The sequence below is a fragment of the Eumetopias jubatus genome, unplaced genomic scaffold (assembly GCF_037043125.1).
Source record: "Eumetopias jubatus isolate StellerSeaLion01/CBP00866 unplaced genomic scaffold, mEumJub1_p1.0 scaffold_4, whole genome shotgun sequence".
Taxonomy (NCBI): Eukaryota; Metazoa; Chordata; class Mammalia; order Carnivora; family Otariidae; genus Eumetopias; species Eumetopias jubatus.
In genome coordinates this window covers 53796834-53824407 of record NW_028274810.1, presented here as the reverse complement: position 1 = coordinate 53824407, position 27574 = coordinate 53796834, and the positions used below count along the sequence as shown (strand labels likewise).

General features: G+C 44.8%; 1 protein-coding gene across 2 annotated transcripts in view; it reads left to right on the top strand.

Moving 5' to 3' along the window:
* The window catches only part of AK4 (adenylate kinase 4), a 118692-nt gene that overhangs the window by 46697 nt on the left and 44421 nt on the right, over positions 1 to 27574 (top strand). The window contains exon 1 of one of the 2 annotated variants that reach the window (XM_028102494.2): positions 4169 to 4442. The exons of the other annotated variant lie outside the window; for it this stretch is intronic. Within the exon in view, the coding sequence (XP_027958295.1) occupies positions 4298 to 4442 (145 nt within the window). The 5' untranslated portion in view covers positions 4169 to 4297. Of the gene's footprint in view, positions 1 to 4168; positions 4443 to 27574 lie in introns of those variants that run through there. 2 annotated transcript variants of the gene reach the window in all.

The following is a 27574-nucleotide window of genomic DNA, read 5'->3' as shown; positions in this document are numbered from 1 at the left end:
TGGCAGGTTGGCCTGTGGCCATGGTGAAGAACAAAGGGAATGCCATTTGGGAGCCAGATCAACAGCGAGCCAAGTGTCAGATCAAATGGGTCTGCCAGCAAGACCAAACCCTGGGACACAGCAATGATGTGGCTGTTGGTTGGCAGCAGGATACCGACAGATGAACTGGCAGGTTCAGGAAGGGAAGCTCTAAGTTAAAACCTGTGGAGATTCCTGAGAGGTAAGTCCTAGTGGGAAGAGCCTTTCATAGGTATCTGGCTGTTGAGGGAGACAACCTGGTCTGCACATGAGTGACTTTAGTAGATTCCAGCTAGAATTTGGTAACCTTTTTTTATTTTTCTCATATTTATTTTAGTGTGTCCTCTTATTTATGGTGAGTTACATTCAGTTTTTAAATAAATTATTTAAACAAACTGAGTCAATATTTCAAGAAACATGATAAGTGGATAAGAACCAAGGTGGTACAAGGTTATGGCAAAACTGTGACAGTAATACGGAGATGACAAATGCTTACTAAACAGGAGCACTGCAGTCCAGCTAAGAGAATCTGATGTAAGGGATGTGTAAAGTGAGATCAAATGTAGACTTTGCATTACCATCCAGTGAAGTTGCCCAGAGATGCCAGGGCTTGATGTCAAATGTGGTAGGAGGGGGAGGAAGAATAGCCAACACTAACAGCGCACTTATTACTGCAAAGTGCTGTATATTTTTGAGGACAGAAAGATAAATAAAACTTGGCCCCTCCTCTTAGAGTGAGTTTACAGTTTGTCTCTAGGGGAGACAAACACATTGATATATATTACTTTGTACACTGTGATAAATATTATAAACAGATTTAAAACCCCAGGCAGGGGTGCCTGGGCGGCTCAGTCATTAAGCGTCTGCCTTCAGCTCAGGTCATGATCCCAGAGTCCTGGGATCGAGCCCCACATTGGGCTCCCTGCTCAGCGAGGAGCCTGCTTCTCCCTCTCCCACCCCCCCCTTCTTGTGTTACCTCTCTTACTGTCTCTCTCTCTGTCAAATAAATAAATACAATCTTAAAAAAAATAAAACCCCAGGCAAAGGAAATAGGAAGACGTTGATTATATGAGTGTATGTGTGATAAAAATAGCTACCATTTGTGGAGTATCTTCCAAGGGCCAGGGAGTCAGCGAAATAATTTGTCACGTTAGCTCATTTATTCCTCACAATTAGGGAAGTTAGATCAGAGAAACTAAATAATTGTCCCATGGTTAATAATAGTGATGATGTTCACCACTGAGTACTTATTATATGCCCAGCACTGTGCTGAATCCAATATGTACCTCAGCTCATTTAAGCCTCCCTACTAGTCTAAGCAATAAGTATTAGCTCCCTTTTACAGATCAGCAAACCAAGGCTCACAGAGATGAAGAGACTTGCAGAGGTGGTGAATGGTGCTGTTGCAATTTAATCCCAGGGGTGTTAGACTCCAAAACCCATTTCTTCCAGTTCTACTGCTTCCAATCAGCTGCTGGACTGTAGAAGCCTGAGCTGTGCATGGCGAAGGTTCATGGAGGGTTCCTTCCAATCTCGGCTGGGTTTCTTTATTGAGTTTACCTATGTCACAACTCTTCGTTTCATAATATAAGCTCCTAAACTCCTAAAGCACTAAGTCCTACGACCGCATGAGTGGCTAATGCTGCTCCAAGAAATTATAGGTGATGTTAGTAAACACATTTCCAAAAAGCAGGCAAAAGAACTGGGTGATAGGGAAGATGGGATATAGTTCGTCTAGTTTGTGAGGGCTAGGAACTATTTCCTGTGGGAACTCACAGAATCAATGCTTGATGGATACAAAGGGACCTTTGGGAGTCCTAAATCCAATGTCCTCATTTTAGAAAAAGAAGAGGTTAAGGGCCAAAGTTCCCAGAGCAGGCAGAGGAACCATAAGGCCACACATCTCCCATGTCTCAGTGCTCAATGCAGCAGAGCTGCAGGTTTTCAGAGTGTGGAAACCACACTTTTCAAGGGCTGATTTCCAGATTGGCAGCCTCAGCATTACCTGGGAACTTGTTAGAAATGCCCACCTCGGGGTGCCTGGGTGGCTCAGCCGTTAAGTGTCTGCCTTCGGCTCAGGTCATGATCCTGGGGTCCTGGGATCACCCTCTCACACTCTCCCTGCTTGTGTTCCCTCTCTCGCTATCTCTCTTTGTGGGGAAAAAAAAAATCTTAAAAAAAAAAAAATGCCCACCTCAGACCCACAGATTCAGAAACTGTTGGGGAGAGGCTCAGCAAATCTTTTTTAACAAGCCCTCTGAGTTATTCTGATGCATGCTCAGGTCTGAGGAGGACTGCAAAGTATCCACTATATATTATACAGCATATGGAGGGAAAGGGAGGGGAGATTTAAGTCACCCCCACATTCCCGGAAGCTCTCCTCTTTGTTCCCAGTTGAAGGGCTGAAGGGGCTCAGTGTAACAACCTCCTGATGTCTACAGCAAACTCCGAGATATTTTAGACAAGGGAAGGAGCCTATTGAACAAATGCTGAGCTGAGGTTGGTGGCCTGGATGTGCTCTCAGGCAGATGGAGACTAGGCGTTGTCTGGCTGTCTGTCTTTGGAGGAGGTACTGGAGGAGAGGGGCTGGGGGTGTCAGGGGCAGAGAGAAAGAAATACTCTGCCAGGCTCTTACTTACTCGCCGCCCCCCGCCCTCCAACAGTGCAGCCAAGACTCTAGAGGAGGCTCTTCTCCTGAAGGGACGATTTTTATCTGTGGGGAAATAACAGAAATTGATTTGCATGTTAGCAACTTCTCTGGCGACTGCACTGAGGATGGACCGGCGGAAGCTAGAGACTTAAGGGCTGGCAGTTATCACACTAGCGCGAGTGGGAAATGAAGGCTGTGGGGGGGGGGCGGTGGCTGGGTGGGTAGGGACAGATTTAAGAGAATATGGAGGGGGATACGCAGGGGAGGGGAGGGAGGAGATAGCACCTTTTGGACTTGGTAGGTTGTAACTGGTGTGCCAACATCCTGGGCCCTGAAGTCCTGAAATCAGTTCGCTCTAAGAACCTGAGCACAGGTGGGAGATCATCCCCTCCTTCCCTCTTCCCTAAGGAGCCTGGGCTTTGGAGTCAGGCAGCTGAGGGTTCAAACCTCCATCCATCACTTTGGTTCACAGCTATATGCCAAGCGCCTAAAACAGTGTCTGGAACATGGTATAAGCTCAATAAACATCTGCTGAATGAATGGCGATACGCCAAGCCTCCTTTCCTTATCTGTGAATACTCTATCTGGAACAGTTGCGTAAGGAAATCGCCTAGCCCTGAACTTGACGCACAGTAGGCGATCAACAAGTTGTATTTTTCCTTCCCCTCAACAGTAGACGGGGTCCCCAGGCGACGGCAAAGAGAAGGGTGTGTCCCTGCGCCCCCACAGCTCCCGCTGGGTGGTGGGGAGCACGTGGGCCGGGAGGGTGGGGTGGGAGCTGAGCGGTGGGAAGCGGAGGGGGCGCCGGCCGGCGACTCGCGCGGAGCCGGTCTCCCAGGCTTACGTAAGGCGCGAGTCCCGCGCGGCCGGCTGGGGCTCGGAGTGGGGGCGGGCGGAGGCGGTGCCGCCCAGCGGGATCCGGGTTGGAAGCCTCGCGGAGAGCCGCGTCCCAACCGAGGTGTGTGTTTACTTGACTGCTTGGGGTGGAGAAGCGACCGGACTCGGGCTCCCTGCGCCGGGGAGCGCATTGGTTCACCCTCGGCGGAGGTGGGCGCTGGGCGGTCCGCGCGGGCGGCGGGCGGCGGGCGGCGGTGACTCCAGGGGATTGACAGCCGCTGGGGAGGGGCCGCGGCGCAGACTCAGCGCTGCCCACGTGCGAGGGCGGGGGCAGGAGCTCAGCCCCCAGGCAGCCGGGTGCGTGGGGCGACTGGGTGCGCGCGTGGAGTCGCCGCCCCTCCCCGCTTCCCCCTCGGTGGAGCCTGGCCCCTTCCTCGAACGCCGTGGGGAGCGAAAGAGGAAGGGACCGAGGTGGGCCTGGCCGGGCGGCCCTCAGAGCCCCCGAGGTCGACCAGGGGATTCGGGACTCGTACTGAATCGCGGCGTGGGGGCGACGAGGGCGGGGATGGGTAGCGTGGCGCCTTTCTCCGCCTTCGAGCCGGCCCCGGCGCGGGGCTGAAGGGAGGGGTTGTCTCAAAAGTCACTCCTTCCCCCTGCAGGGGCGCCCGGCGAGTCCCCGCGCGAGCGGAGAGTGTCAGAGGCAGAAGCAGCAGCAACAAAGTTCCCGGGGCTTCTCCGAGCCTGCTGTCCGGGTTGCCTGTTTGGCCGCCCCTTCCCTGCCTGGCGAAGGCAATGGCTTCCAAACTCCTGCGCGCGGTCATCCTTGGGCCGCCCGGCTCGGGCAAGGGCACCGTGTGCCAGAGGATCGCTCAGAGCTTTGGCCTCCAGCATCTCTCCAGCGGCCAGTTCTTGCGGGAGAACATCAAAGCCAACACCGGTGAGGGGTGCGGGGTGCGGGGGTGAGCCGTAGCGGGATCGGGTTGGGTCGGGTCTCCTCGGCCCCCGGGCGCCCTTCCCCCGCCCGCGTGCGGTTGTGCAGGCTCCTACGTGCCTGGGAGCATGCAAACGGTGGCCCGCGGCCGTGCGGCTTAACCGCGCCCCTGGAGGAGGCCGAGGCTCGCAGGGAGGAGGGTGGGAGGTGCATGGGGCTTCTCTCCCCGCCCGGGCTCCTCCTGTCTTGGGGAAGAGCCGGTAACCATCCAGCTAAGGGTAACCACCCAGACAGCCTAGAAAAACCCCGAGCTTCCCTCTCGCCCTGGTTCTTTAAGGCAAAGCCCTCTCTGCCCACACCTCCCCCGCGCCCCCGGGGAACTGGGGCGCCCCCTGCTCTCGCCCCCCACCTGTGGGAGTCGGGTCCCGCTGAGCGCTGGGGAACCTGTGGCTCCGCAGGGCTCGCAGCCGCGCGCTATTCCTGCCCCTCCGCGCCGCCCCGGGCCTTCGGGCAGAGCCCGGGTGGCTTTGAAAGGCCTGTCTGTCCGCGGCCGCCTTCTAAGGTAAACTCACCACGAACTCCCCCTCCTTCCCAGGCCCTCTTTCCCAAGCCGGGGCCTGGCCGTTAGGAGACTACGTAGTAGGAGACTCGATCTGATAAATTACATTTTAAATCTAGCTTCCCTGGAAATGGCTTCTTGAGAAAGCCTCCCTTGGCTGGCGTCGTGGATTTGGGGATGCAGATCGCCCGCCTTATCTCTTAGTCTTTCAGTAGGGCCCTTCACCCCTCTCCTTCCGCTCCGCGTTCACCCCAGTTCCCGATGAATTGTCATTGAAAGGCGCGAGGTGGCAGTTTGCGCTGCTGGTACATCACCCTTCTGGGATGCGTATATATGCTCATAATTAGCAACTCCTTCATGAAAACTTGTCATTATTGCAAACGGGGTGCTTTACCTTCGCTGCTGCCCTCAGCGGTGTCCAGGGTGGTTATTTGCCCATAGGTGGGCTAATCATCCGGAGATCTTCATTACAGAAGCACAGATCAGTTTGAATAGGTGGGCGGAGTACCGTGTTGAAAAACAGCGTAAAAGCTAGGAATTAAGAAACATCTCCAAGACAGAGTTTATTCATCTCTTCAGCTATTGGAAAAGCAAGCTTTTATTTTGATTCTCAAAAAGACTCGGCCTCCTCCCCCCCCCACCCCCCATCTCTCATAAGGAAAAGTTCTGTGTACCCGGTTGCACCTTGAATTTTCTCTCACCTCAGTTCAGTCTTTTCATTTTAATACCACATTTAGCTGCATTTTAGTCTTTCTATTTTGGAATGCAGTTTGGGGGAATAGCTGTGTGAGAGGGACTGTAATTGGCTCTGGTTTCTCTTAGGTAGGGAGCCAGGAGGCTTGGTGAGGGGAGGAAAGGGTGCGGTGGCTTTGAGCCCATTTCTTAGCATTCTCTATTCCTAACTCGGGGGCTGGTTTCATTCTGGCATGAGGGACTGCGCCCTGTCCATCCCAGACTGGATTAGTGCCCTTTCCATTTTTAAAGAGAATGTGATGGGAAGTAGCTTACTTCTGAACTTTCATAGAGGTTTTGAAAACTTTCCAGTTGCTGTTTTCCCTTACTCTCACTTTTTAACTTTCCTTGGATTTTGGATTTTAGTTTCTGTTCTCTTTCGCGTGCCTTCATTTTCTCCCAGAGTTTCTCTCTGCTTGTAAGACTGTGACTATGAAGTGTTTAGATTTTCTTTTTCTCTTGGGAACCAAGTAGTTTTTGCATAAACCAATTTAAAAACTGTTTATCAGCGAAAGAGAAGAAAAATGGAGGGCAGTGATTTGTTTTCAGAGTGGCTTGTTTCTGGTGGACTTGGAGGGTGTTCTCAGATTTTCTCACAGAAGGTTCTAAGAGCCTTACAGGCTCAGTGCCTGGTAAATAAGAAAACATTCCACAGTATTTATTTTTCTGTTACCTGCTGTTTGCTTTTAGCTAATTTTCTGGTAGAGAAACACAGCAGCCTCTCTGTATGTATCTGCTTTATTAAAGTTGAAGGTTTGAAGGAGATGATGAAGCATGACAAAACCCCAGGACATAAAATGTTGGTGGGAGTTTGAGTTGGAAAGTATCTCAGGCCATCTGCTCCAGCCTTGCTTCCGGCATACTCCTGTCCACATGGCTTTCCTGCAGTCACTGCCTGCTGAAAAGCTGCTCGTCCTGGGAAGGGCTCCTCACTGCTTCTAGGAAGCCTTCCCTCATCTGCCCTGGCAGAATTCATTTCTTTACTCTGCACATAACTTGCTGATGCTGTCACATGCAGTGCAGCAAATGTCTGATTCATCTGGTAGATACTTACCGAGTACCTGTTATGTGTCAGACAGTGTTCAAGGTACTGGGGGCTGTAGCACTATTTAAGATAGTCATGTGCTCCTTGTGCCTTCTACCTTCACCATGTTCCAGTTCTCGATGAAGAGACTTCAGGGTAAGGGATATTAATGGTGAAATACCTTGTGCATAAAAAGAATTCAAGTCTGTTTTGGAGGCATGGGTCACGAATTCTGTCTGCTACTCAGAAGTCAGATAACCTCCAGTAATTGAGTCCATTCTGTTTAATTAGCTTCGATTTATGGTAAAAATTTGTGTTTACTATGGACCAGATTAGCCTCAAGATAGCTGTCACCCATTGGCACTGCCTGATCAGCCTGGAGCAGTGCAGGCTGAGACTTAATCAAAGACTTTATATGAAGACCCACACCCAGGCGTCTGGGTGGCTCAGTCCGTTAAGTGTCTGCCTTTGGCGATCAAGCCCCACATTGGGCTCCCTGCTCAGCGGGGAGTCTGCTTCTCCCCTTCACTCTCCCTCTGTGCTTGCTTGCTCTCTCTCAAATAAATCTTTAAAAAAAAAAATGAAGACCAAATCAGAAACCGAATCTTTGGTTCTCTTTGGTTTTCTTTAGTACTTTGCATGAGTAAATAGAAGGGAGAGTTCTCATAGATTGCCAGGAGGGGGTCCTACACTCTGTCATAAGGACTATTAGCTTTTCTGTGTGTTTGCATACATGTGTATAAGCCTGTGCACGCACATACATGGCTGGCACTTAGTAGTGAGTCCTATTAAAACTCCTTATCTCTTCTGTGGAGTGATGGTGACTGAAACCTCCCTCTGAAAGGATGTGAGAATCCTGCTTTAAGGGTTGGACAAATAGTGGAATTTAAAAAAAATCGCATTATTCTGTACTGGATCTCAAGTGCAGGAAAATTGGCATCCTGGACTTGATTGGGAGAAACCATGTTCAAGAACAAACCTGTTTCTGCTCTTAATTAATATTAACTGCAGCTCTTTTTGGGGTTTGCAGATGGGACCAGCATTTCAAATTAGACTATGGCTTGAGCCTCTTTTCTCTGAAAAGATGACCTAGTTCAGAGGGCTCAGGCTTTTGTTTTTGTATTCTTTAAGTATAAATGTGTGTCTTATGTAAGAGTGAAAACTTCTGAGCCTTGGAGGATAGAAAGGTTGTATTTGAGAGACTTGACAGAGTTGAACAAGGTATCTAAAACAACTTTTAATAGTTAACCTTTGTGTAGATCATAGAGTGTCTTGGCTTATTATAGGATTTCTAGAATATTCTGTTTTTTTTTTGTTTTTTTCCTAGCTTGGTAAGACTCTGGGTATAGCCCAGGTCAAGGTGATGAGGGAGCAGAAGGCTGGCTGAAGACAAAGCATAACCTGACACCCTGCAACCTCCCCCACATACCCCCACTCCTGGGTGGGACATGTGTGACATTCTTCCAGGAATCTCCCAGCTGTCTTCATGTTAATACCTTGCTAGAGGGGAAAACAACCTTAACTTGACAATGGCATGGCCTCTGGTATCTTGTAGGTGTCTTGTAGGTGGGTCCTCTTTAGCATATGAAAGTTCTTTTGAAACCTCCCTTTTCCTTACTTCCCCCAACTCCTGAGAGTATATAATCCTCACTCCTCAAGATCCAGGTGTAGCAGCTCTTTCTGCGCACGGGCCCTGTCTCCCAGTGCTTTAATAAACCACCATTTTGCACCAAAGACGACTCCTTTCTTGGTCTTCAGCTCCAGACCTTACCCCCGCCTCCCAAACCTCACTTACATTCCAAAACCACATCAAAGGCTCTGTCTGACCAGTTTGGGGCATCTCTCGATTCCACAGGTCTACTCTACAACATTTTACTTTTTCTGGTTTCTTTGTCTGAGGGTTTTCATGGGTGTTGGAAGAGAACTATTTGACTTTTTTTTTTTTTTTTTTTTTTATTTGAGAGCATGAGCAGGGAAGAGGGGCAGAGGGAGAAACAGACTCCCGCTGGGCAGGGAGCCCGACTGGACTTGGGGGCTCCATCCTAGGACCCTGGGATTGGAACCTGAGCCGAAGGCAGCCGCTTAACCAACTGAGCCACCCAGGCGCCCCAGGAACTATTTGTGACTTGAATAAGGTGTCCCCTAACAGTATGTCTGCTTTGGCCACATGCACAGCTGAATCTGAGCATTCTTCCAGTGTGGTCTTTTTTTTTTTTAAAGATTATTTGAGAGGAGAGAGTGCAGGAGCATAACGGGGGGTGGGGGAGAAGGAGAAGCACCAGGGCTTGATCCCAGAACTTAACCAACTAAGCCACCCGGGTGCCCCCAGTGTGGTCATTTTTTTTAAAAGGAGCTTTTTCTAGCCTAGATTGGAGTCTTGCCTTGTAGAAAGTTTGGAAAATGTGAATTGGATTGGATTTTATCCAAAGGGCACTGGAAAGCTATTGAAGGTTTTAATTAGGATACTGACATGAATGGATTTACATTCTAAAAGTTGACCTTTGGGATGCTGTGTGAAGTGACTCCAGTTAAGCAAGAGTGGTACCAGTAAGACCAATATAGATGAGGAGAGTGGACCATGGCTTGGGTTGGGCAGTAGTGGCGAAGGTAGAGAAATGAAGGGCTTTAGGATGCGTATGAAGGCCAAGTCGACGGACAGAATGTGTTGGTTGTGAGGGGTGATGGGGAGAATCAGTCCTAGGATTTTGGCCTGAGCCCCTTAGGTGAATGTGCCTTAAGGGTTGAACTCTGGAGCATGCCTAACCAGTCTGGTGTGAAACATTGGGTTACTTGTTGTTTAGTAATGATCTTATGACTGTCACTGTAGGTAAATCATGGGGCAAATAATACTTTACATGGCATAGGTTACTAGAAATAAAACGACTGGACCAGAGTAGTTTTTAAACTGTAGAAGAAGAAGGGAATTTTAAACTTAGCTTACGAATATCCAAAGTCTTGGTATAAAAGTTGATAATAGATTCTAATTTGTTCATGTACTTTTTTGCTTACTAAATGTTTTATGTCTAAGTATAGACAGATATGCGTACATTGATACATATGTATTTAAATTCTTTTCCTTGTTTTTCTGATTATAAAAATATCATAGGTAAGTTATCAGAGGTTTAGAAAACCAAGAAAAATAAATAAGACAAACACTTGTAATTCCACTAACTGGAAGGAAAAAATACTGTTAATACTTTTATATACAGTATATCCTCCCAGGCCGATTTTCAAGGATATACTAATGGGGCGCCTGGGTGGCTCAGTCGGTTAAGCGCCTGACTCTTGATTTGGTTCAGGTCATGATCTCAGGGTCATGAGATTGAGCCCCGTGTTGGCTCTGCACTGAGAGAGAGTGCAGCCTGCTTAAGATTTTCTCTCTTCCTTCCCCCCCCATCTCCTCTACTCTCTCTGTCTCAAAAAAAAAAAAGATAACTGTGTATTACTGTTTTGAAAATTGCTTTACTTTTACAACATATCATTTGATATTTTCCAGTGCCATTACAGTCTGTTCTTTAATGTGAGTTTAATGCCCTGGTGCCATTTCAGTATAATTTTTACCCATCTTTGATTTTTCAAGAAGGTAATACATGTAAACGGTAAAATTTTCTTTTTTTCTAAAGATTTATTTATTTGAGAGAGCGCACACACACAAGCTCGGGGAGGGGGGAGGAATATAGGGGGAGGGAGAGAATCCTCAAGCAGACGTCCCGTTGAACATTGAGTCCAACATGGGGCTGGATCCCAAGACCCTGAGATCATGACCTGAGCTGAGATCGAGAGTCAGACGCTTAACTAACTGAGTCATCCAGGCGCCCTGAGGGTAAAATTCTCAAATTAATACACTAGGAATGGTGTGGAAAGTCTCTTCCCCTTCCTTGATCCTCTTTCCCCAGTTACTCTGTACAGGGATACCTACTAGTTACTTTTCCTGGATGTTCATCCAGAGAATTTGCATACATATATATAGTATATATAGGCATAGCAGTAGCCTCTTTTTTAAAAGGTACAAATTTATACTTTGTTTTTCACGTCTTTGTTTAAACTTAGCAGTATAGCTTAGATGTTAGTTTCTACTAGCAGGTGTCAGTGTACCTTACTCTTTTGGAAAATTGCCACATACTCTTATTGTACAGCTGTACCATAGTTTTTCTGAACAGCTATTCTCTAGTCATTTTGGTCTCACATTTAAAACTCATTGAGAACTCCATAGAGCCTTTGATATGGGTTATACTTAGTATAGATACTAACTATATTAGAAGTTAAAACTGAGAAATTTAAAAAATATTTATGAATTCATTGAAAATTACAATAATAAGCCCATTACTTATTAGCATATTTGTATGAAAAATAACTTTTCTAAAACAAAATCTGAGAAGAGTAGTGTTTTCACATATTCAGAAATCTCTTCAGTGTCTTGCTTTGTAAAAGAAAGCTGGATTTTTTTTTTTTAAGCTTTATTTTGAGAGACAGAGAGAGAGTGTGAGCGAGGGGGAGTGAGAAAATCTCAAGCCGACTCCCCGTTGAGCGTGAGCCCCCACATGGCGCTCGATCTCAAAACCCTGAGATCACGACCCGAGCTGAAACCAAGAGTCGGTTGCTCAATTGACTGAGCCGCCCAGGTGTTCTGAAAGCTGGATTCTTATATCTGCTTCTTAATTCAGTTCATATGCTATGTTGTTTCAGTTAAAGTATTGAAAGAATATTTGGCTTCACACAGATGTGTAGTTAGAGAAAGAGGGAACTCACCCCTGAAAGGGTGTGGACCCTTGGGGTCCTTGGACCACACTTAGAGAACTGCTGATTTAACTAGTCTTCTGTTGATAGTATTTAGGTTATTTACAGTTTTTTTTTAAAGATTTTATTTATTTATTTGATGGAGAGAGAGAGCACAAGCAGGGGGAACAGTAGAGGGAGAAGGGAGAAGCAGGCTCCTCGCTGATTCAGGAGCCCGATGTGGGGCTCGATTCCAGGACCCTGGGATCATGACCTGAGCTGAATGCAGACGCTTAACAATCTGAGCCACCCAGGTGCCCCTATTTACGGTCTTTTGGTATACAAAGCATGCTTCCCTGCACATCCTAGTAAATAGGTCTTTTCAACAGATGTGTTAAGTGCTAAGCAGTGTTGGCTTGTGGAATACAAAGAAGTGAGACTAGGTCTATTTCCTGAAGGAGCTTCTGAGTTGATAGGTAGAGGCAGGCAAACCAGGAGAAAGTAATGGAGTCTGAAAGATGTGCATGTGTAGGTCCTGTAGCACATGGGGAAGTGTGGCTAACCCAGCACTGAGGAGGTGGTGGGATTAGGGAAGCCTTCCTAGAGATGACTGCTGAGCTGAGCTTTGACAGATGAGTCCGACTACCCGGTGAAGAGATGGGATGGTCATTGCCACCACATAACTGAACGCCTTCTAGAGCTTGTTTGTGGTCCACAAGAGATCATTGCTTTTGTGGCTTGATCACATCTTTTATGGTATCATTTTAGTCTTTATTCACCTCTTATTATCCTGTCGAAGGAAAGGGTTTTTATACCTGCTCCATATTACCTTTTCCAGCTTTCATTACTTGGGCTTACCTTTAAGATACACACGCATGTAGCCACATCATAGTTTATGAAACTTTTAAACTTCTGGCTCAAACTTCATAGAACTCAAGTGATGGCACCTGATCATGAAACTAGTAAATTGGGTACCAGACTATTAACTACAAATCCATCTGTTATAACGGACATACTGAATTGCCTAGTTCCCTTAAAATCTACCAAGTAAATTGTTAAATGGTATTGTATTAGGCTAGTGTGCTCTTTAACACTCTCTGTGATCCATGTTGTAAGAAGATTTAAGGACTTGGAAATTGTTTTTCTTAGTATTCTTTTACAATGGGTCAGATAGCTTGACCATGTACTGTCTTTCAGCAAACTAGGTTGTTTTTTAAAGCATGAGCAGGTAGTAGAGGCTTTGAATTACTCCGTGCCTCTCCCCACCCCACCCTCCTCACTTTAGTGTTTAGTTCTCAAGTTGGCCTTTAAGACATGGTACAAAAGGTCTCATTTGTACAGTTTCATGATCATGAAGAGCAATTAGGTGGCTGATGTTATATTTTAACAGTCTCATGTCCAAGTTCCAAGAGTTCTTGTCCTAGTTAGACGACAGGCCTGGCAGCAAGCATCCCTTATTTAGCCGGAGAGGCTGATAGTATTGAAATAATGCAGAGTCACTCCTGCTCATCAAATTCCCAAGAGGCTAGAAATTAATTATTTTCTGTTCTTCAGCACTTATTGACCAGCAGCCTGTGACTTTGGCACTTTGTAATTTTGATTACAATGACTTGGTCATCGTAACTAACATTTGCAGTGGGTCAAGCATGTGCTCTCTTTGTATGGATTTGCCCACTATATTGTCCTCTAGTTTACACAGAGATGCACAGAGCACTTGTTACTCCATCATTTTACAAATGAAGAAATGGCCTCAGAGAGGTTGCTTTACTTGCCTTAGGTCAAATAGCTAGTTAAATAGAGAAGCTAGTATTCAAACTTGGGACTCCATAGGTAGGGTTGAAGTTCCCATTAGGTCATGCAGGTGCTCCAGTACCTAGTGAAATAGTCCCTTCCTGCCTTATAAACAGCACACTGGGGCAGCGGATTGCAGCTGTAGCTGTCCACAAGTACACCGAGATTCAGAAGGTTCTTTAAGGGTAGGCTAGAGGTATGTGGTTTGTTGTTGTTCTGTTCCTCAAACATTTTTATTTAAAATCTAAATAAGGAAACACTGACTTCCTCCCTCCCCCCAAAAGAACTCCAAAAGGTCTAAAATAGAAACTTGACGCAATTGTGAGGAGGTAGAAATTGCCTTTCATTGTAATTGTCAAGACTTCTGGAATAATACCTGAACCTGCTATTTCATTAGTCACTTGGCAGATGTTTCTATGCCTGCATTAAGTATGAGGAGGCATGCAGAAGTACCCTTGAGGCACTTACCGACTTGGGTTCAAGTTCTAGGTTTCACATGATGTTCCCATGAGTCATGGTGGGATGTGTGTGTGGGTGAAGAGTTGAGGTCATGGACAAGGTGGGGAGGGTATTGTTCAGGTGTGCCTTTCTCCTGGAATGCCTTTCACACTTCCCTTAATCTCTCAGTTTTCAATCTCATTGCTTCCATGAAGATTTTCCACAGCTGTTACAGCTATACATCGTTTTCTTCCCTGAAATTTCTCTTATACCCATCTGTACCTCTAATACAGCATTCATTATCACCTCCCTGTCAGGTGATCTATTTTGTAACATCAGTTGTAGTCTCTCAGCACCTGAATAGTAAACTCCTTTATGTCAGTTCAGCTCAACAGATGTTTTGATAGCCTATTAAGGCAGGAGGGAAGATGTACTATAAACAAGGGAAAGATAATCAAGGTAACCTTATATACGTTGTGCCTTATATCCTGTATAAGTACTACCGAAAAGTTAGGGTAGTGCAGTGATGGAGAGTGACTGTGTTGGAAGACCACTTTAGCCTGTGAGGTCGGAGAAGGCCTCTCTGAGGAGATGATATTTAAGCTGAGCCCTGAGAATGGGTAGGAGCCAGGTATGTGAAGGTTTGGGGGCAGACGGAATGGCACATGGAGAGACCTCATGCAGGGGTGAGACTTTTTCATGGAGGACAGGAGGTAGGTGTTTCTGGAGCATTGTGAGTGAGGAGGAGATGGTAGAAGGGAGATTGCAAGGGTTGCATAGGCCTTGAGGCATGCTCAGGAGTTTGGGCTTCTGGGGCAACTGGATGAGAAGTGACTGGGGTTTTGTTGTTACTGTTACTAGTTTTTATGTATAACAGCTCTACTGAGACATAACTTGTATACAGGAACATTTCTCCTTATAAAGCATATAAACCAGTGGTTTTTCATATACTTACAGAATCCTGCAGTCATCACATCACCACTGTCTAATTGGAGAACATTTTCATTACCCCAGAAAGAAACCCTGCACCCATTAGTAGTTGCTCTCCCTTCTACCCACCCCCCCCCAGCCCCTGGTAATCACTAATTTACTTTCTCTTTGTATGGATTTGCCTACTCTGGATATTCCATGTAAATGGGCTCATCCAAGATGTGACTTTGTATCTGGCTTCTTTCACTAAGCACGTTTTCAAGATTAAACTGTTCAGCTGTGTTGTTATGTATCAGTACTTCATTCCTTTTTATCACCAGATAATATCCTATTATATGGATATACCACATTTTGTTTTTTCATTCATTAGTTGATGGACACTTGGGTTGTTAACTGCTATGAACATTAGTATACAAGTTTTTTTTTTTTTTTCAGATTTTATTTATTTGAGAGAGCGAGCGAGCACATGAGAGGGGGGAGGGTCAGAGGGAGAAGCAGACTCCCCGCCGAGCAGGGAGCCCGATGTGGGACTCGATCCTGGGACTCCAGGATCATGACCTGAGCTGAAGGCAGTCGTCCAACCAACTGAGCCACCCAGGTGCCCCAAGTATACAACTTTTTGTGTGCATATGTTTTCCTCTTTCTCAGGTATAGATACATACCTAGGAGTGGAGTTTCTGAATCACAAGGTAACGCCATGTCTCACATCTCGAGGAACTGCCAGCTGTCGTCCAAAGCAGCTCAACCGTTTTATATTCCAACAATGAATGAGGGTTCCCGTGTCTTTACATTATGTCTTTTCAATTTTCACCACCCTATTGGGCGTGAAGTGGTATCTCATTGTGATTTTGATTTACATTTCCCTAAGGACTAACGATAGTGAACATGTTCTCATGTGCTCTTGACCATTTGTGTATCTTCTTTGGAGAATGTCTATTCAGATCTTTTGCCCATTTGCAGGTGGGCTCATTTGTTCCTTCATTGTTGAGTTCTTTATGTATTCTAGATACAGGTTCCTTAATTAGATAATGATTTTCAGACATTTTCTTCCACTATCTGGGTTGTCTTTTTACCTTTCTTGATGTTATCCTTAGAAGCACACAAGTTTTGGAGCGCCTGGGTGGCTCAGTCATTAAGCGTCCACCTACGGCTCAGGTCATGATCCCAGAGTCCTGGGATTGAGCCCTGCATCAGGCTCTCTGCACAGTGGGGAGCCTGCTTCTTCCACTCCCTCTGCTTGTGTTTCTTCTCTTGCTGTGTCTTTCTCTGTCAAATAAATAAATAAAATCTTCAAAAAAATAAAAAGCACACAAGTTTTTAAATTTGATGAAGTCCAGTTTATCTGTTTTTTTTTTTCCCCCTTTGTTGCTTGGGGTTTTTGGTGTCATTGCCTCATCCAGGGTAAAGCCCTTGTTCTTAAATATGGGACTGACACTCTGATTCACATTTAAATAGATCATTCAGGCTATTCAGAAACTGGATTGGAGGGGTGCCTGGGTGGCTCAATCGTAAAGCGTCTGCCTTCGGCTCAGGTCATGATCCCAGGATCCTGGGATCGAGCCCCGCATTGGGCTCCCTGCTCCGCAGGAAGCCTGCTTCTCCCTCTCCCACTCCCCCTGCTTGTGTTCCCTCTCTCACTGTGTCTCTCTCTGTCAAATAAATAAAATCTTAAAAAAAAAAGAAAAAAAGAAACTGGATTGGAAGGTTCTGGAGTGAAAGTAGGAAAAACAGACTTAACTTCAGTAAGTACTTGTTAAATCAGTGTATTCCAATAGCATCCTGTTAATAGGAATAAAAAGTGGTCTCTACCTTTAAGGAATTGATAAGGTAAAACATACACCCAGTTGTTTTATAAGGCAGATTATACTGAGTGCTATTAAAAAAAGAATGAATTTTTTTTTTAAATAGGAACACTGAAGTTACTTGTTATGAAGTTACTGAATTCTTTTTGTATCTCCAATGTTTCACATACAGTTAATGCTTAATAGTTGTTTGATATACTTCTGGATAAACAAATCAGTGAAAGCTGAGGGAGAGATGGCATTAGAACCGAGCCTTGAAGGATGGGGAAGGTACTGGCGGGTAGAAAAGTGGGTGCAGGGTGTTATTGTTGGAGGGATCATCTCTAGGAGGAGGTGATTAAAATTAAGGGTGTTTTGATTGAAACCTAGAGGTGGAAGAATTATATAGGCGGGGGAATTAGAATTGTCCTTTGGGGCTTACATATAATTCCAGATTGAGTTTATAAATAGGAAGGTGGTGGGGAGTTGGTGCCTTCCTCAAAATTCTTTAGTGGCATGATTATTGTTTTTCATATCGAAGGGTGGTGTGGATGGTAGTGGAGCATACCTAAGATGGTGTCACAACAGTTTAGATCAGGTATAGGGTAAAAGTAATGGAAACGGGGGGATTTGGGAGAAGCTGAGGTAGTGACAGTAGCACCTAATAGGATTGATTGTAAGTGCGAATGGTAGGAAGGACAGAGCCAAAGGCAACCCTTCGAAGGGTTAACGAAGGAGGGCAGTCCAGGGTTGGGGATGATGACAAGTTTAACATATCTGCAGGAAGTTCCAGGTGGAAGTTCTCTAGTGGGTTTTGGTGTAGTAAGTGACCGGCACCAGCAGTTGGCTGTGAGGCGGAGGAAATAAAGTTGGGCTTTGGAGTCAGTCATACCTGGGGCTCTACCTCTTACTGGCTTGGTCGACTTTGGGGGAAGTTAATTAACTTGATTTCCTCCTTTGTAAGAACCCCCACTTCACAGGGCTATTGGGAGGATCAGACGGGGTCATCTGTGTAAAATGTCTGGCAAGTAGGAAGGTTTTCTGGTTTGTTTCCTTCTTCCCTGGAGTCATAATACTTTGATTTCATTGAAAATCTTCCTCAGTAAATGTGGTGCTTTGAATGGAATCACTAGTATAATCCAGTGGGGTTTAGGCAATATATAGGGTGTGTGTGTGTGTGTGTGTGTGTGTGTGTGTGTGTGTGTACACATGTATGTGTGCGTATGTGTACCCACTCAACCACGCAGCAGAAACTACAAGAAGTTACAGTGAGTTTTTAAAAGACTCAGTTTTTATTTTATTTATTTTATTTAAAAGGTTTTATTTACTTGAGAGAGTGGGAGAGAGAGAGCACAAGTGGGGTGAGGGGCAGAGGGAGAAGCAGACTCCCCACTGAGCAGGGAGCCTGATGTGGGGCTCCATCCTGGGACTCTGGGATCATGACCCGAGCCAAAGGCAGATGCCCAGCTGACTGAGCCACCCAGGTGCCCCCAAAACTCACTGTTTTTAAACTATTAATTGTGTCCTCCTCCTGTTTTTAACTTGTCTTGTTCCCATTCTTGCCCAAACAAAAATACTTACGTTAAAGTTACGTGTGTACTTTTGGAAGACTCCCAAAATTGATTTTTAGAAATTCTGTCATCATTGGGCACACCTGGGTGGCTCAGTCTTTTAATGTTCTGGGCTGCTGATGCATTTGATTTAACTTTTGGTTTGCTTTGTTTTCCTAAATTCTAACTCACCTGCTTCTGTATTTTTTCTTCTGCAGGATTTCTGTAGATCTTGGTAAGAATAGCCGATGTAGTTTGTGGGAGGATGATAAAATATTGATTGCATATATGAATACAGCTTCCTAATTTTCTTAAATGGTAACTATAAATACTTTCTCAGGACACAATTTAGTTTTTCCATGAGGGAGATTGATTTTTAACTTGAGTTATTTCAGTGGCTTAGTTTTAAAAAAAAATCAAGAATCTAGCTTGGAATACAATGAAAGTGCAACACCTGCTTCCCATTGAGCTCAGAGTTTTGTTTTAGTTTTCTAGGGTTTTTAGGAACTAAACACTATGCATAACAATGAATGTGTTAAGTTTAATTATTTGTTCCATTTCTTAATGTCTTAGAATTGGAAGGGATTTGAATCCTTCTGTCCAACTGGCCATTCGGTGCTGGGTCCCTTCTACAGCAGCTGACAGCCAACTTACCTCCTCTGGAGGCAAGCCTTTTCATTGCTGGACAGGTCTAATTGTTGGAAGATTTTTTTCTTTATACTGAGATGAAAGCCAGTCCTTGAAACTGCCATCCATAAACTGTCGTCCACTTGTCCAACTTCAGTCTTTTGGTGTCACACATATTAAATCCACTAACTCTGCTGATAATTGAAAATAGTTGCTAGGCGCCACTTCCCTAACTGAAGTTGTCTTTTTCACCACCCTCAAAAGAATAGCCCTGGTTCCCTCAACCGTTCTTTCCATGATAACTTTTCTAGTTTCTTTTCAGCCTGGTTTCATTGTGACCCTTTTAAACCATGATGGCCTCCGTCACTATAACTGGCCAAACACGGTAGGACCATTGTTAACTGTCATGGCTTTCCTTCTAAATTCTACTCTCTTATTAACTGAACACATTATTCGGGAGTATTTCTGGACATCGTCCTGTGATGCACACTGTAGCTCAATTAGCCTTGTAAAGCCTGCAGTATGTGAGGCTATCTCTGAACCTAAGCATAGACGCCAGCTACTCTAGGCTACTCAAATCTGTAGTCATGTCCTTTGAGTGAGGGGTCTGATCTTCCGTCTCCCCCTTGGTTCATTCTGAGGATTAGGAGGGCTTAAGGTATTAGGGACAAATTAGAAAAATTCTGGGTGTGTGGTGGAATGACCACTTAGCCTAAATATTGTAGGACATCGATCAATGTGATGAACAAATCATGACTAATTTTGCCCAGGTTGTCATTAATTAGAGTTTATTTGAATAGTTTTCACATATTATTTCTTTCCTAAAATCCTAGGACTATATGATTTTATGCCAAATGCCTTTGTTGATGCAAAACCCTGAGAGGTGGTGTTTGTCTTTAAGAGGGTGGGCTCTGAGCTACATAGCTGGCTGGGTTTGGAATCTGACTTGGCGACCCTTGCTCCGCGATCTTGGACAAAGTAGCTAACTTTTTGTGTTTGCTCATTTATAAATGAGAGTAATGGTGGGGCTACCTCACAGGATTTCCTCGTGAGTATTAAGTTAATATGTGTTGGCAGGACTGAAGCTATGGTGAGGTGAGTGAAGCACTGTCCTCGAGTAAAAAATTTAAGGGGATGCCCCCCAAAATTCAGTACGTAAGAGAAGTAGTAGTTTAATGCAATAAAAGAAACAAAATACAAAATTTTTAAATAAAGACCAGACCTGACAGATTGAGGCAGGATTGAAATGGGTGAGAGTGAGTTGTATAAATGAGTTGGATTGATTTTCATGGTGGATTTTTTTTTGCACTACTTTTGATACTTTAAAATATGGCACTAAAATATTAGTTATCTTGATTACCAGAGTTTGGTTTTTTGTTGCCCTCTTCAGTTGTTTTCCCCAAGGTGAGTGCCTCACCCATCTGATCCTAGTTGCAGGCCTGTGTGTGATATTTGTTGTTAATAGTTGATTGCAGTGATGTTAGTTTGTAGAGGAAATGCATTTAAGAGCCTTATGGAAGGATTTTTTTTCCCCCCAGTTTAGATAATTCTGTTAGGTTGTCTCAGAATGCCAGTTCAAATCTCCCGGTCAAGGTCAGTTTAGGTTTTGAATGTCATATTACAAACACTGCTGGAGCTCAAACTCTGGAGAATAAAAAATGCGTGCACTTAGCTTATGTCTAGAGGAATCTAGCCAAGCCAAACAGCATTGAAACATTGCATTTCCTTAATGGCCAGGATTGTGAAAGACAGCCACAGATGGCTGGCTGCGCCATAGCTGGAACTGCTGTTAGGCGGCACGAGATGTTCTAAGTGGCAGAAGCCAGGAACCCATTGCAGGGTGGGAAGTGGTGTTTCTAGAAGTTAAATTAAGATGATAGAATCTTTCTGAAATCCTGGTTCTGCTCTAATTTGCCTTTGGTTATATAGACCTGATTATAAACATGTTTTGGAAATCTGTTTCATAGTTATTGACCATTAAAGGCAAAAAGAAGTTGCAGGATCAATTTGTAAAGCTTTGTTCTTGACAGTTGAAGTGTTACACAAGGCAAGGCAGCTGTATGTTAGGACATGATCCCTATTAAAGTGCCTGCCTACTTGCTTGGTTTTTTACTTCATACCTTCCTTCCTTTCTTTTGTCTTTTCTTTTTTTTTTAAGATTTTATTTATTTATTTGACAGAGAGTGAGAGCAGGAACACAAGCAGGGGGAGTGGGAGAGGGAGAAGCAGGCTTCCCGCAGAGCAGGAAGCCCGATGTGGGGCTCGATCCCAGGACGCCAGGATCATGACCTGAGCTGAAGGCAGACGCTTAACGACTGAGCCACCCAGGCGCCCCTGTCTTTTTTCTTTTTGATACAGATTCATCCCATGTTGCTTTTTACACAGAGTAGAAGTAGTTGCTCTTAAAAGGTCACATAAACTGGATCTGGCCGATATTTTGCATAAAATATGTGGAATTAAATAATAGTTTTTATTATTACGATAATAATAGTTTTGATTACTATCACTATAGCAGTTACCCCTGGCTTTGGCTAAGTTTAAATTTACCTGAAGATTTTATCATTTTGATTTGAGTTTGCAAAGCAGTGGAATCCAGTGATATACTTGAGTCGGGGATGGAGTTTCAAACTTTATTTCCAGCCAGACATTGCTGCCTTGCTGTGGTGGAGCCGTTCTGCCGTGGGAGTCTGGTCATTTTCAGAGACGCCAGGTATCTTCTGGCTTTGCATTAAAAAAAAAAAAAAAAAAAAAAAAGACTTAGAAAATTCTTGTCTCAAAAGAATGTATGTCACCTTTGTGCCAATTCTTAGAGAACAGCTGTGGTAGCTGCTTTGTTGTCCTTTTCATTTGGCAGGTGGAGAAAGTGGGAAAGTTTTAAATTGAGTTCTAAAATTAGTATGTCTGGTGGGGCGTTCACTTTCATGTATATGCTGCGTGGAAGAAGATGTAGAGACTTGACAGTAGACTTAGGGGTTGAATCCGAGCGGCCACTACATTGGTGGCCATTTGATTTATGAGGCAAACATCCTCAGATGTCTAGGAACTTATACTTGGAATAGAGGCAGCTGTGGGAGTCAGTCATCCTATGCTGACAGTGATCCCTTGGTTTAATGGGCAGGGTTTAATGTTTCCTGTTGGGTAATTTACTGATGCAGGCTGGCAGGGTCTGAGGGTCCTCTGACTTTGCGCAGGATGGAAATCAAGCACGAGCCAAGAGGAAGTGAGAGCGGAGTTTATTGAAGATACAGAGAGAGGGCAGATACAGACAGAGCATCTGGGAGACTCAGAAAGGAAAGAGAGTCTTGTCTTTGCGTGTGGCCTGGGGGTTTTATTGAGGACGGAGGTCTGGTGTATGTGCCCTCTCAGGCATCCAGGGGATGTGCCGTGGATCCAGGGGTCTTGGTGTCAAGGGGTCTGGAGGCCGTGGTCTTAGGAAACCTTCATAACAGCCCCTTAGATGTTATCTATTGTGCTGGATGTTTCCAAAGAAATTATTAACTCTTTGACCTTTATAAGGAGGACATACGTTATCATCAGTACCATAAGCCGTGTGTAGGGAGAGGGTGCAGGTCCTAGCAAGAATAGAAGCAGGAAAATGAGCAAATTTTTTCATGAGGTCCCTTCAGGTTCTCTGTCTCATTACCAGCTCATATTTGGATTAGTTAGGCCCAAGATGAAGGGCAATGCTTTCTTCTCTTCCTCCTCACTGTTTCTTTTCTGCTTCTGGGCCAGCTTGCACTCAGTTTTAAAGTGATTTGTCAACCACAAATCCTGGTTGTTGGTGTTGCATCACGATGTGTGACATGGGAGTGACTGCACTGCATGGGACAGGCGTTCTCTCGCTGTGGGGCTGATCAGTAACACTGGGGCATGGTCCATGGTGCTTGACTGGTCCTCCAGCATTATCCATTGAATCAGAAAGACCTGGGCCCTCACCACCTACTTGGTGGGCACACGGCACTCTACCATTTACAGTGCTGGCCACTCCCTTATTACCTTTTTCTCAGATTTCATGCTTCTCTAGGGATCTTCACTTCTGCTTTTCAGTCTTGTAAGGGCCACCCTTTTCTACATTCTTTCATCCCCTGTTGGCCACTACCTGTATTTTCCTCTCCCAAAGGACCCCTCACATGAGGTGGTCATTTTGAAGTTTTGGGCATGATGATTGGAGACAGGCACAAGCAACTCTCATAAAACCTGTCAGCCAGTCTTCACACACACCCCTAGCTCTGCCTGCCCATCCTCTAGTTTAATTAGTTACTTTCTTGCTCTTTTCCTTTCTGGAGAATTTGCTTTTTTTACTTATTTATTTATTTTTTAATCTCCCAGCTTTTAGTCCTCTGAACTTTCTTATCCAGGACAGTTTACCATTTCACCATCAACTCCCAAAATCATTCCCAGTCCCACCTTTGTTGAGCTAAAAACTCATTAAATTGTTTTCCCTGAACAAAGAACCTGGAACAAAGCATGCTTTAAAACTTTAGTGTGAATGTTTTTTTTAAATCCGATTTAAGTTTTAGATGAAGTTTCTTATTCTTCCTGTAGTAGCTCTAAGTGTTACTAAGACTTTAGTTCCCCTTTGCCTGGGACAGGCCCCCAAGTCAGGGTTTATATATATATATATATTTTTTTTTTTTTGCTACATTTTATTTTGCTTCTTTTTCTTTTTAAAAAATCCCATCTTTATTTACTTATTCAACTTAAAACTACTGAAGGAATCCTTTGCTCCCTGAGGCTTAGTTTAAGTCACTCAGCTGAACAAGACCTGCCCTTGAGGTGTTCTCCGTCAGAAGGGGAGGGTAGGTGGTTGAACAGAGGATTCAAGGGTGGAAGGAATTGGAAGAGACCAATTGCTTGAGGAAGTGGAAGTGGGCTTTGGAAGGGTGGGAAGCCGCGCATTTATTGGACCTGCGTTGAGTACAGGCTCTGGGATCCCACTTCCATGGGAAGCCAGCCCGCAAGTGGCTCAATCACTTTATAGCTCCATTTCTTCAACTGCAAACCAAGAATGATAATGGTACTGCCTCCGAATATTGTAAGAATTAAATGAGATAATGCATATATGGGATTAGAATAAGGTTTGGTCCAATATTTAATTTTTAAAAATGTGCCCCTTAGGCGCCTGGGTGCCTCAGTGGGTTGAGCGTCTGCCTTCAGCTCAGGTCACGAGCCCAAGGTCCTGGGATGGAGCCCCGAGTCGGACTCCCTGCTCATTGGGGAGTCTGCTTCTCCCTCTCCCTCTGCTTGCCTCTCCCCCTCCCCCTGCTTGTGCGCACTCTCTCTCTGTCAAATAAGTAAAATCTTAAAAAGAAAAAAATGTGCACCATAATAGTGTTGATGTAACTTTCTAGGCCCAAGATGGAACCGCTCCTTCCCAGTGTGCTATGTCAGCAAACCGAAACTTAGGTAACTTGTGTGCCCCTGTAAAAACGCTCCATGTGACCAGAAAGGCAGTGTATCCCGTCAGCCAGTCCCCAAAAAGGCCAGGCCAGCTCTGGGCTTCTCACCGGAAAGAAGGTCAACTCTGTGGCCCCACTCAGTCAGATAGTTTCCATTTTTTCTTGTTCTTTGTCCTTTACCCTATAAAACCTTTCTCCCTTCTGCCTCATTTTGTAGTTCTCTGAAAGGAAACTGTCCACTTGTAGTGTTAAAATATATATATAAAAAAAAAGTATTTTGTGCACAAAAGTGTTTTGTTTACAAAAAGGGAGAATATTGCAAATTTTTGGATGAATTTGTATGTGTATACTCAATTGCAAGCTTAAACAAATTCCTACTGTTTAAAAAAATGATTAAGGAAGACGATTTAGGTTATATAAACAAGCTTTATTTATTTATTTATTTGACAGGGAGAGACACAACGAGAGAGGGAACACAAGCAGGGGGAGTGGGAGAGGGAGAAGCAGGCTTCCCGCCGAGCAGAGAGCCCGATGCGGGGCTCAATCCCAGGACTCTGGGACCATGACCTGAGCCGAAGGCAGATGCTTAACGACTGAGCCACCCAGGCGCCCCCACAAAATACTTTTTTAGTTTCAAGATAACAAAATGGTGATCTTGACAGCAGTTTGGCAGCCACTGTTCCAGTATTTCATAGGTGTTAATGGCTGATGCTTCAGGTATTATTTTCTTGTTACACTCTAGTTAGTCAGTCAGTCATTGGTTTTATTGGTTTTATTCAAATTCCAGTTAGCTAGCATACTGTGGTTTCAGGTGTACAATATAGTGATTGAGCACTCCCATACAAGTGCTTTCCTTAGTCCCCATCACCAATTTCCCCATCCCCCGCCACCTCCCCCCTGGTAACTGTCCCTTTGCTCTCTGTAGAGTCTCTTTCTTGGTTTGTCTCTTTTTTTTTCTTTTGCTCATTTGTTTTGTTTTTTAAATTCCACCTATGAGTGAAATCATAATGGTATTTGTTTTTCTCTGACTGACTTAATTTCACTTAGCGTAGTACTAGCTCCATCCATGTTGTCGTAAATGGCAAGATTTCATTCTTTTTTATGGCTGAGTAATATTCCTGTGTGTGTATGTGTGTGTGTGTGTGTGTGTGTGTGTGTGTGTGTGTGTGTATACATATATATATATATATATATATACAGTTACCATATATATTATATATTTTTAATACTCTGTGTTCTTTATCCCTTCATCCAGTGCTGGACACCTAGATTGTTTCCATATTTTGGCCATAGTAGACAATGCTGCAATGAACATGGGGGTGCAGATACCTTTTTAAGTTAGTTTTCATTTTCTTCAGATAAACACCCAGAAGTGACATTGCTGGATTATGTGGTAATTCTACTTTTAATTTATTGAGGAACCTGCATACTGTCCTTCATAGTAGCTGCCCTCTGTTGCTCTCGGTGCTGTTCTCGCTGGGTGCCGAAGAGTGATTGCATGTCAGCCCACTCAGCGGCCCTTAGGACCCCACTGGGAGCCCTGTCGTAATGAGAGTGTGAGCATCGAGTTGCTCCCCCTCCCCTCTCTCTTTGTCCAACTGTGTGCTGTCGGCCCTCAGAGGCTGCTGAGCATGGCACATCTTCGGTGTTTTGCTGTAGTTCTCCAGAGCATTGCCAGGGGCTCGAGATAGAAGGGGGGTGGAGGGTGGGGGAGAGGGAGAAAGGGAGGGAAGGAGGGAAGAACCCGTCATGGGCAGGACTAGCCACCAGCCTGTTGGAGCAGATGGCACCGGAGGAAACAGCGTCTTCCCTTATGCTGATCCACCGCCAGGATCCTGCCCAGAGAGGCAGCTGACAAGGTGCCTGGCACAGCGCGATCCACACCCTGGGCCTTTTGCAAGACGAAGGAATTCCTTTTTATGTAGCTTTAAAAGTGGAATTCCTCCCTGTCCTCCCAATGCGCCTAGTAATGGAGTTGTGAGAAGGTCACAGGGGAGGTCACAGGAGAATTTGAAGGACACTCCTGCTCCTCAGGGCTGCAGGTGCCTGGTATGCTGGCAACCGAGGCCGTCTTGCAGAACGGGAGCTTGAGGAGACTGTGAAATGCTGTGGGTCTAAAACTCATTTATGATTTTGGCAAGCTTTTCAGATTACTTGCCTTTTCCCATTTGTTCCCTTGCCCAACTTCTGTTGCTTCCACCCCAATCTGCTTTGTTTCCTCTGCTGCTTATATAAGGCAGCATGTGGTACTGGGCCAGATGTTCATGGTATGTTTATAAATGCATGTGTTCCCATTTGGGGCCAAAAAAATGCTCCTGACATAGGACATCCAAAATTTTTTGGCTTCTAGGACTCCAGTATCTTTTTCTTTCATGATCTATTTAAATTCTTAAAATGAGGTTACTGCACTATTTTATTTGAATCCGTATGGAGTGTCAAATAATAACTGATCTGCTGGTGTGGGCAGAAAGCTTAAAGATAAAGAATCTGCTGGATTTCCCTTGTACTTAGATATTGGATCACCTTCTCTCTCAGTAATGTGAGCCCCTCCCCTACATGAAGTCATGGCTTTTGTCCATACATATTTTTATTTTTAATCTTGGCTATTATAGCAACACACTCTCTGGACCCAGGGTACAAAATTAGACTAAGTGAATGTATGTATATGCCGCCTGACTAGAGAGAAAAGAGCAAAGAGGCCAAGCAAAGCACTGACCCTTATTTGCAGGAGGTCTTGCAGGCAAAGTGTGATGGAGCACTAAGATGGTGCAGGCCTGCTTTCTGGTTCGGGACTGCACTCCTCACATCTAGAATGGATGTGAGGACCTATGCCGTGGCTGCCCCTGAAAGCAGGGAGATGCTCCTTAGTCTCTGAGGTCCCTTTCCTCAACTCCAGTGGAATCTTGGTGATTGGAAGCATACTGGTGGGGTTCGACACATACTGGGGAAGCTGGTCCTCTGGCCCGCACATATGGCCACAAAACCAGGTAAAGGAAATTGAAATTCCACATTGGAGATGACAGAGCTGGAAGGGTCCTGTGCCTTCATGCAAGTGAGGATACTTGAGGCCATGATAAGTGAGGTATATTGATGTGTTCGGTTCTGTGGAAAGTGACTTGGAAGCAGAACTCTTAAGAGCCAAGACGCCTGATTTTCAGCCTGCTAGTAATTCCTTGAATCATCTTGGCTCTTTGACTCATTTTGGAGCCATTCCGGTGTGTTTGAAAGGGTATCGTCCTGTGATAAAAATGTAGATAGCAAGAAAAAAAATCAACTGTATGATCTCACATATATGTGGAATATAAAAGCAAAACACAACAAAATGATTCTGAGCTCATAGATACAGAGAACAAATTGGCGGGTGCCAGAAGTAGGGATGGGGAGGAGGTGCAGAATGGGCGAATGCAGTCAAAAGTTATGAAATATAAGTCACAGAGGTGTAATGTTCAAAATGGTGACTATAGTTAATACTGTACTGCATATTTGAAAGTTGCTAACAGAATAGATCTTAAAAGTTATCAGGAGGAAGAAAGTTTGTAACTGTGTCCCGTGACAGAAGTTAACTAGACTTACGGTGGTCATCATTCTGTA